The following is an 11,189-nucleotide window of genomic DNA, read 5'->3' as shown; positions in this document are numbered from 1 at the left end:
AACAAACGAATGGATAGAGAAGCTGTGGTATATTCACACAATGGAATACTACGCTGCATTGAAAAACAAGGAACTCATGCAATATTATTCAAAATGTGTGACCCTGGATGACATTATGCTGAGTAAAATATCTCAGTCACAAAAGGATAAATACTGCATGGTGCCACTGTTGTAGAAAGTGACTGACATGAGGGTTGGGGTAAAACTGAGAAAAACTGGATAGATTATGTATACTGAATTGAAACAGATGAGGGAGAGAACAGTTTAAAAGTGATATATGATAGCATATTATGATTATCACAGGAATCCAGAATTAAGGTTGCATAGTGGAGTGCATTTGGGGGGGGCAGGGTCGGGGATGGGGTAGCAGGGATTGTATACCAACGAAGAAGTTTGTCCTTTGCTTTTCAAAGAAAGGAGAGAACTGAAGGGGGGGGGTAAAGAAGAAAGTGCAACAATGAATGAATGAAAATCCAAAATCTCTGTAAATGTTCATTAAAATTAATAAAATAAAATTCAAAATTAAACAAAAAAACCCAACCTACATCATAAAGATGACACAACCTTACTTGCTGAAACAGAGAAGGATCTGAAGTATTTGCTCCAAAAGATCAAAGATTACAATCTTCAACATGATTTGAAGCTTAACATCAAGAAGACAAGGATTCTCACCACTGGGGTCAATTGACAGCACCATGATAAATGGAGAAGAGAAAATCTCTTGGCATCAGAAATTAGGAAATTTAAAGATGAATAGTATTAGGAAAATCTGCTGTCAGGGACTTCGCCAGAGTGCTGAAAATCTATGATGTCATTCTAGAGCCTGAGGGCACCTGATACAGGCCATGGTCTTTTCAATTACTTGCTATGCATCAGAGCGCTGGACAATGACTAAGGATAACAGAAGAAGAATCAATGCCTTTGAGTTGTGCTGGAGAAGAGTACTAAACATATTGTGAACTGCCAAGAGAAAAAATAGATCTGCCCTGGAAAGCATGAAATCAAATTGTTCCTTGGAGAATTTTTAAATCTGATTGACATATTTTGAGCATGATGCCAGGAGGGAACCATCCTTGGAGAAGAACATCATTCTGGGAAGGGTGGAAGGTCAGAATGGGAGAGGAAGATCCTGGATGAGATGGATTGACCCAGTAACTAGGGTAACGAGTGGAAGTGCGTCAGAGACAGTGAATTTGACTCAGGATAGGGAAAGATTCGGAGGGATTGAGCATAGTGTTGCTCTGAGTTGCAGTGGACTCGAAGGCATATAACAACAATGTGTTAACATCTGAGATGATCTTTCCAGCAAGACGTCTTTCTCATAAGTTTGTTGTTTTGCTTTGTTTTTTCTGAAACAGAGAAGGACCTGAAGTGTTTGCTCCAGAAGATCAAAGATTACAGTCTTCAATATGATTTGAAGCTTAACATCAAGAAGACAAGGATTCTCACTACTGGGGTCAATTGACAGCACCATGATAAATGGAGAAGAGAAAACCTGTAATAATATATTGCTTATTCCCTGTAAATGCAAGTAATCAATGACATTTCTATCAAGTTGTTTTTAGGTGCTGTCAAGTCTCAGCTATAACTCATAGGGACCCTATGAATAATATTAAAAAAATTTCCCTATCCCACACCATCCTCATAACCTCCACCATTATTAAATCTGTATTTAAGAATAATGTCTTGGTACATTGTCTATAGAGTCATCACTGGTCCTAGTGTGCATTCACATTTTTGTGAACTAATTGCATTCACTGTGTCAATCCATCTCATTTGGGGTCTTCCTCTTCCACCCTGGCATCTTTTTCTAATGACTGCCTCTCTGACTACACACCCAACGCATGTGAGACAACAAGCTCATTATCCTCGCCTTTCAAGAGCACACTGATTACACTCCTTCCAAGACAGAGAGTGTTTGGTTCTTTCTGCTGTCCATGAGGTAGTCAATACTATTTGTAACACCACAATTCGAAGACATCAATTCTTCTTCAGTCTTCCTTATTCATTGCCTAAGTTTCAGATGCATAGGAGACAGTAAATTTCAGACAGTAAAAAAAATCGGTAGAAATCCTGTTTCTTCACCTTTGACTTTAGTGGCAGGTGTGCATATTTGAAAAACAGTTGCATGAACAAGTCTTTGCATGTGTATGGAAATTATCCTATCATTGACAGAATTATACTTTAGAACAGATGTCAAAGTGTTGTTTTTGATGCTGAATGGGACACTATTTTTATTTTACCATTCCTGGAAAAGTAGGTTATATGACTTTCCAATTCAAAATGGCCACTATCAGTCCATCTCAGCTTACTAGTGCCTAGGATCTTTATGCATTTCACTTCATTTTTTATATCAATCTTAATCCATGCCATTTACTTTTTGACAATTTCTAATTTTCTAGATTCCTACTTTGTGCATTCCACATTCCAGCTATATATTGATGTCTGAGGCTGTTTCTCCTCATTTTGCATCTCTCCACATCAGCAAGTGAAGGTCCTTCACTGCGTGAAATCTTTACTCCATCTATGTCACTGGGGCAGACTCTGCTTTGAAGAGGTAGCTCTTTCCTTGCCAAGTTTTTAATGTCTTCCAGGATTGTGAACATTTCTTTATGTGTTGGTTGGCCATCTTAATGTCTTCTTTGGTGAAGTGTCTGTTCATATACTGTGCCCATTTTTTAAAAAAAATTATGCCATCAATTTCAATATATATAACAACAATGTCTGTCAAACGTTTTTCACTTGTTTCAATATCTTTATTCCGTAGATTTGAGAGAAATTTCGTTTCTCTTTCAGTGTGTCCTTTCTTTCTTTGAAAAAACGTAAACTGCCCTTTTAGGGCATAAAGCATAGCTGTAAAAGCAGTGCATGGAACAATGATAATGAGAAGGCTCGAAGGTTTGAAAAACAAAATTTTTGACATTTTCTTGATTTTATATGTCCTCCAATATTTTTCCTTTGTTTTAAAAAGATGCCTCTACAAAACTAGATTTATTCCTGCACTGGGGCAATATTTTATGGCCAAATGAAGTGGAATATTTTAATGAGAACATGTGCTTTTCAAGCACTAAAGTTTAACTATTTCCTTATGGATTTTAAAATGGGATGTGCTTTATAAGTTATAAGAATTGCCCAATAAGGTTATTTATTTTCCTGGACATGTGTTGTAGTAACTAGTAATCTTTTGACATGAGGCTTATTTTCATCTATTTGAAGTGCTTTAGATTGATGCTGTATAGTAGACCAAGACTAAAATCCAATAACTTTGTTTTCATGCATCTATGTTTATGTATGTATATGTTTATGCATATATTCATGTATATATCTTCCAACAATTGAAAATGAGATGAAGTAAACACCAGATATCTACACCCAAAAATATATAAATACAAACAACTTTGAAGCTGCTTTCCTATCAAAGCCATACTGATTGATCCTCTGTCTCTTAGAAACTGAACTCCACATTATATCCAGAAGACAAGCCTCATTTATGCTCTTTTCCCAGTAATTTCACATATCTTCAGTGAGATATGTTTCATTTCATTTGAGGGCTGCCTTAAAATTGTGTGAATTCAAGTCATTACATGACTTCAGCAGGATTACGCTTATTAACCCCAATTACCCATTATGATGGTTTCTAAGTCAACAGCATGAAATTAGTTTCTTTTTTAAGAAAAATAATATTATTTTTCCAAAGAGAATGGTTTATATACTTTATTCTAATCCTCTCATTCAGTTGCTATTCTTAATAGTTGTAGACTTGATTATCTTTCTTCCCAATTACATTCTGTTTCTTACTCTAAATGTACTTGGTTTACATCTTTCCCTCGTTAATGAAACCTAACAGAGAATGAAAAATTTTGAAGTATTTATTAAGGACAAAACCACACATTTTTATGAAAATAATATACATAAAATAGAGGAAATAAAGTGACCTAATATTTTAAAATTTAGAAGAATAATGAACAGAAGTTACTAATTGAGGAAAAGAAATTCACTTATATAAAGTACGTTAATATGTGCTTACCATGGATTCTGGTATTTGTGGGTTAAGTATCCAGCACAAGCATGACTTAGTTCTCCGTACTGTAAAAGAAAGGAAATTAATGAACCATAATTTCATTGTAAATAGGCAACACTGTGTCTATAGATCTATATGCCTAGTCAAAAAAGAATTCATTCAGGTTGAAGGATTAGATAAGAAATACTCAATTTAGTTTAAAGAAAATTAGTGAAAAATAGGGCCTTTTGAATCCTGAACTGACTGAGAAAAGAACATAATAAGTAAAAGAAATATGTCACATGCTTTACTTTCCCTGTTTATAAGAGAAGGGGTGTCAGATAACAAGAAGGATATCGTCTACAATCTCTTCTCTATCTTTATTACTGTCTACAGCAAATATCTTATACTACTATTTATCATTTAAATTCAAATATTTTAACTCTTTTTATCCTTACAGAATTAGAAAATGTGATGAGGCAATAGGTGGGAAAGAAACTAGGTATAGACAGCCAGTGGTAAAGTCTAGGTGTGAAAATGCCTTTAAAACAATTGGAGATACTTATAAAATACAGAAGGGGCTCTGGTGACCCTGTTCACGGGGAGCTGAGAGGCTGACCTAAGGTCCACCAGCAGCTCCAAGGACATACGGTGGGCAATCTCTTCCTGTGTGATTTATAGACTCAGAAACCCCAAGGAGGGTCACTGTAGACTGGTTCCTACCCAGCAGCATGAGATTGATAGAATATTAGGTCACAGAGAATCAGTTGCCACTTCAAAAAATAATTTCCATGTTCGCTCCTCTACACAATTTATTACTCCTGAATGAATGATCTCTACATCCTTAGTTTTCTAATTTACCCACTGTTGTCAGGCCTATTTCAACTTACAATGACACTTCAATCAGGTTTTTAGGGTTCTAAAAATCATGATAAGAAGAGATTGACCATCTTCCTCCTGAAATGCTGAGCCCCTCATGGATTCCAACTGCCAGAGAAACGCAGACTATTGTTTAGCTGTGTGACTCGCTATGGATTATGCTCAGTCATCTTAGTTTTATCTCATTAAAAAAATTAATTGCCAACAAGTCAAAACTGATTCAAAGCTAATTCTCCATTAGGTTTCCTGGACTGCAAATCATAAGGAAAGACAGTGCCTGTCTTTTCCCTTTAGAACCAGTGGTGGGCCGAACCGCCAGAGAGGAGCAACCTTTGTGTTAGCAGTGTAACTTCTTATGAATTGGGCCATCTGAACTCCTTCTTAGATGTGTATTGTGGAGTTAGAATTGACTTATAGCAGACCCTACAGCAGGTTTCCAGAAGCTGTAAATCACATGTAAAGCCACGTTTAAGTATATGTATAGGTATCCACACACACACCCATAGAGATAGACAGACACACACACATATATGTTTGTGTGTGCTGCAAATATATTCACATATATAACCACAGCATCAGTATGGATGGTGAAGAGATTGAGATAGTTAACAGTTTTAGTTTACTTGGCTCCACAATCAACGCTCTTGGTACCTGCAGCCAGGAAATCAAGAGGCGAATTGCATTGGGAAAGTCGACTGTGAGGGACCTCTCAAGAGTACTGAAGAGCAATGACATCAGGCTGGAGACTAAGGTGTGCCTGATCCGGGCTATAGTCTTCGTAATTATGTGCTATGCATCAGAGAGTTGGACAGTGAATAGGGTTGATAGAAAGAGAATTGATGCCTTTGAGCTGTGGTGCTGAAGAAGAGTGTTGAATATACCATGGACTGCTAGGAGAACAAACAGGTTTGTCCTGGAGAAGGTGAAGCCGAAATGCTCCTTGGAGTCAAGGATTCTGAAGCTTCGTCTGACATATTTTGGGCATGTTGCAAGGAGGGACTGGTGCTTGGGGAGGGACATCATGTTTGGCAGAGTGGAGGGGTCGCGAAGGAGAGGAAGACCTTCTATAAGATGGATCGATTCTGTGACTGGAGCAGTGGGAATAAGTGCATTTGAGATGGCTAGGTTGGTACAGGATAGAACAGCATTTAGAGCTCTTGTACACAGGGTTGCTAAGAGTCACAAGCGACTTGACGGCACATAACAACAACAACCAACCACATAGTAGTAAACACAGTTGTAACACTTTTCTAAATTACTTCAATATATGGAATTTATTTACTGGCTTAAAAGGCTTTAAACTATAAGTCTCAGGGACAACTTAATCAATTAGCATAATATAGTTTATCACATCATGACAAATAGAGAAAAGATTAAAGTTGTCAACAATTTCATTTTTATCGGAGCCACAATCAAGACTCATGGAAGTAGAAGCCAAGAAATCAATGTATTTGTCTTTGGCAAACTGGTTACCAAGAACCTCTTTAAAATGCTAAAGAACAAAAATGCCACTTTAAAGACTAAGGTGCACCTGACTCAGGCAATGGTATTTTCAGTTCTTTTTTTTTTTTTTAGAATGAAATTCTGTTTTATTTTCCCCTATAGCTGTTAACTTTTTTTACATTTTTTAAATTTATTATTCATTTCAATGAAAATTTACAGAGACTTTAGGTTTCCATTCATTCATTGTTGCACTTTTCTCCCCTCCGAACCCTCCCCCCTAGTACACTACCCTCTTAGAAAAGCAAAAGAAAAATTCTTTCATTGTTTTACCATCCCTCCCCCCAGGTCCACTCCACTATGCAACCTTCTCTCTGGACTCCTGTCATGACAAAAATATCTACACTTATTCCTTTTAAACAGTTTTCTCCCTCCTCTGTTTCAGTGCAGTATACATTATCGAACCCATCCTTCTCAGTCTCCTCCCAACCCTGAGGTCAGTCCTGCTTCACAACAGTGGCACCATGAAGTATTTGTCCTTTTGTGATTGAGATACTTCACTCAGCATAATGTCCTCCAGGGTCACCCATTTTGAATAATATTGCATGAGGTCCTTGGTTTTCAATGTAGCATAGTATTCCATTGTGTGAATATACCACAGCTTCTCTATCCATTTTGTTTTGTTTGTGGATGGGCACTTAGGTTGTTTCCAACTCCTTGCTATTGTGAACAAAGCCGCGATAAACATGGGTGTGCATATAAGTATTTTCAGTTCTTTCATATGCTTGTGAGAGATGAACAATGAATAGGAAAGACCAAAGACAAATCAATACGTTTGAATTGTGAGATTGGCAAGGAATATTAAAAATACTGTGGACTGTCAAAAGAACAAAACAAGTCTGTCCTGGAAGAAATGCAGTTAGAATTTTCTTCCGAGATGAGGATGGTGAGACTTGGGAATGTTGTCAGAAAGGGCCAATTCCTGAAAAAGAACACCCTGCTTGAATGGGTTAATGCAGTAGCTGCAGCAATGGGTTTAAGCTTAACAGAGACTGTGAGGATGCTACAAGAGATAAGCAGGATTTCTCTGTGTTGGATTCAGCTAAGCAAGACCTAACAATGATAGGTCACAAAGATATTCTCTTGTGTTTTTGTTTACTGTTTTTTTGGTATGTGGTAGGTTGGGCAGAGAGGGCACTTTTAAAATCTTGCAAGTAATTGTATGAGTTACAACTATGGACTTTCCACACTACCCCCACCAGGGTCCATAGGCATTGTCCTGGTTCTCATTGTAACTTAAAGGGGCAACTTCCACAATGTCCCAAGCCTTTGATGTCCTGCAGATGAAAGAGGAGGATGTCCTCGAAAAATTCCTTGCAGCAGGAACACATTTGGGTGGCACCAACCTTGACTTCCAAATGAAACAGTACATCTACAAAAGGAAAAGTGATGGCATCTATGTCATAAACCTGCAAAGGACCTGGGAGAAGCTTCTCTTGGCTGCACGTGCCATTGTTGCCACTGAAAATCCAGCTGATGTCAGTGTCATATCCTCCAGAAATACGGGCCAGAGAGCTGTTCTGAAGTTTGCTGCTGCTACTGGGGCCACTCCTATTGCCGGGCGCTTCACTCCTGGAACCTTCACTAACCAGATCCAGGCAGCCTTCTGGGAGCCCTGTCTTCTGATGGTTACTGATCTCAGGGCTGACCACCAGCCTCTGACAGAAGCATCTTACGTTAACTTGCCCACCATTGCCCTGTGTAACACAGATTTTGTTCTGTGCAACAACAAGGGAGCTCACTCCATGGGTCTGATGAGGTGGATGCTGGCCCAGGAAGTCCTGCGCACGCGTGGCACAGTCTCCCGGGAGCACCCATGGGAGGCCTCACCTGATCTGTACTTCTGCAAAGATCCGGAAGAGATTAAAAAGGCAGGACAGGCTGCTGCTGAAAGGCGGTGACCAAGAAGGAGTTTCAGGGAGCATGGCCGGCCCCTGCCCCTAAATTCACTGCTGCTCAGCCTGAAATTGCAGACTCATCTGACCGTGGCGTGCAGGTGCCCTCTATCTATTCAGCAGTTCCTTAACTGGTTCCAGACTGGTCTGTAGACCCTACTGCTCGGGCCCCTGAGTGGGTCAGAACAACCAATGAGTAGTCTTAAACTGTCTTTTAAAAAGTGGAAATAAGATTGACAGAAAAGAAACAATGTGTTTCGTTAAAAAAAAAAAAAAAAGATACACCTGTGGGTCACCACTTACATGGAACAAAAAGAAATGAAGGAAGAAAGTAAAGAACTAGTCTCCTCCCTGGCTGCAGGTGTTGTTGCCTGCGCAGGACTTTTAAAGAGCCTGAACCCACCTGGGCCATCAATAGACCTAGTGGCCTAGCCAGATTTGCCCTCTGCACTGTACTTTCAGACCTTCCTCTTCAAATTAAAGCCTCTTCAAAGTTAAAGCCTCTTCAAATTTGTAATCCTCGACTGAGACAGAGAAAACAAGCCCTTGCCCTGCCTGAGTTACGACATGGAAAAAAAGTGACATGAGTTCTACTGCTAGCAGGCTACCAGCCTTAGAAGCCAATGACCTCTTTGATAAAGACAGTCCCTTCTACTATGGTAAGAGCTAATGTCCCACCCTGCCTGTACCTTGCCTCTCTTGCTCCACATAAGTTGTTGACAGGTAATATGGAGGTAACAAACGCAAAAGCAAATCCAGACAAAAGCACAACCCCATAGTTGAGAAAGCCGTTCATCAGTCTAAGTTCTGCCACTTACTGCTGAACCCAAGACCAGTTTTATAGGCCAGGGCCAGGGCCTGTCTCCTCACACTCCCCATCCTGCCCCTCTGAGGATCTTGAACTTCAGGACACTCTTCCTCAGTGATATGGCCCGTGGGCTCCTTCTGAGGGGAGTTGTAGGAGGATAGCCAAATCCTATTTATAAATTAAAGTGTTCTCACCCCTTAAGAAAAAAAAGAACGAAGAAAACCAAAAGCGTCAAAGAAGAAACTAATCCACAAAGACTAATAACACGCACAAGTCACAGTCTCTGCTATATGGAGAAAAGAAGATGGGACCTTGTTACCATTACACACTGTTCTGGACAGGACACATAGTAGATATTATGGGGGAGAAAAATGTAGGACAAAATTCAAATGAGGGGGGAAATAGTAGCTTTTACTGGGCCAATAGAGACTAAGGGAATCCTGTGATAATTGCCTAAAAAACTTTGAATGTGATATAGCAGGCATTTTTTGCAGATAAACTTTCAATCAAATAATAGGATATTTTGAAAATAAACAACGGTGTCATTTTCTACCCAATACAAGTGACTACAGAAAACTATTGGTCAATTGTTGTTGTTGTTGTTGTTGTGTACTGTCAAGTAAGAACTGATTCATAGCTAGCATACTAAGCCCCATACAAGAGAAGGAAAACTAGATCAATGGAAACAGAACACAATGTCAATAAAGAGAATGCTGACATAGTGTAAAAATTATAACCAATGGCAAAGAAAAATCCGTATAAAAGTATTAAAGGGAATTTGCTTTGTAAAATTTAACTTAAAAATAATAAAAAAAATTCAGAGCAGCAAAGATTAATGGGCAGGTGGGTGGGGTGATATAGGACAGGTACAATGAGAATTTGACAAGGCATTGTGATAAAAGTCATTGATCAATTGTAGTTAAATTACAAAACACAGTGTATGTGAATGAATGAAAACTAATTTTTAGAAGCACTATAAAAGATTGTTTCAAAAAATGTTGATTGAGATTTTTCACTTTTAATCTCAGACCACCTCTTGTCTCACCCTGGCATACTTTCAGCATCATTTGGGGATTAATCAAATTTTCTTGCTTAGTTGCTGAATCAATTTTCTTATTTTTTTGCTATACTTGACTCAGAGTGGTTGTATGGTTGCTTGGGGATTTTTTTAGTATATCAAATTTTTACATTTCTTGCTAGACAGAACCAATTTACATTTCTTTAATAACTATGCAGTCTTTCTCACCAGTAGAATGCATATAATAACAATGTATTTCAGGAGAATGTAGACACTGGGATTTTTCTTCTCCAGCCTTCTCCTTGGTAACATAGAGCTCTTAGTACCAAACATTTGAGTGAAAAATCCCTGAGGGCTACCTTTTCTTATGCTAATGTGCTTCTTTCCCCCCCCCCCCACTTGCTTCAATTTGCAAAATATTACTGTTAACCCCTTAAGTGTCTTTGTTCCCACAAGCCACTGAAAGCATTCCCATTGTTGTAGCTGGGTCCTGAAATTGTATAATGTTGTCTATTCTAGACTGAACTACTGAAGGGAGAAAGGGAGCATAAAGGCCTTTGTGTGGATGGAGCATGTAAAGCATTCATTTTATATCCAAAGCATGAGAAGAAACAAAACATTTCTTTCTGGAAAACGTCCAGTGTTTAAGGGATGGATTCTGTGATGCAGTTTTCTTGTTAAAAAGCAAAAATGTAGAAACCCATGCTTCATTTTATGTCATATTATACATGAGCTTAAACATCAACGTGAATGATGTCTTGCTATCATTTTGTTTTAATTGCATTATTTTTTTAATGGCTTGAATTAGTACATCAGCTTTCAACAAATAGCCTGAACATTGCATTTTGTGAGCTTACTGACTGTATTCTCAGCGCTGTGTCGTTTTCTGTGAAATATTCAAATATTACCCAACATAATCTTTCACATTTCAAATGAACATTATTGTTGTGTGCTAGTGAGTCAAAACCAACTCAAAGCTGACCCTCCAGTGGATTTTCAGAGGCAGTAAATCCCAGGAGAGGAGATTGGCCATCCTTCTGCAGAGCAGTTGTTGGATTTGAACTCTGTGCCTTTGGGATTGTTCTGATG

At 38.6% G+C, this 11,189-nt stretch overlaps 1 protein-coding gene across 1 annotated transcript in view; it reads right to left on the bottom strand.

The window, feature by feature from the left end:
- Positions 1–11,189, bottom strand: part of LOC102851432 (chromosome unknown open reading frame, human C4orf45) — a 229,137-nt gene that overhangs the window by 94,600 nt on the left and 123,348 nt on the right. The window contains exon 3 of the mRNA XM_006892791.1: positions 4,028–4,086. Within this exon, the coding sequence (XP_006892853.1) occupies positions 4,028–4,086 (59 nt within the window). The remainder of the gene's footprint in view (positions 1–4,027; positions 4,087–11,189) is intronic.

The sequence above is a fragment of the Elephantulus edwardii genome, unplaced genomic scaffold (genome assembly GCF_000299155.1).
Source record: "Elephantulus edwardii isolate Elephantulus edwardi_28Jun2011 unplaced genomic scaffold, EleEdw1.0 scaffold00119, whole genome shotgun sequence".
Lineage (NCBI taxonomy): Eukaryota > Metazoa > Chordata > Mammalia > Macroscelidea > Macroscelididae > Elephantulus > Elephantulus edwardii.
The sequence above is the reverse complement of the archived record's forward strand: the minus strand, read 5'-3'. Positions and strand labels throughout refer to the sequence as shown.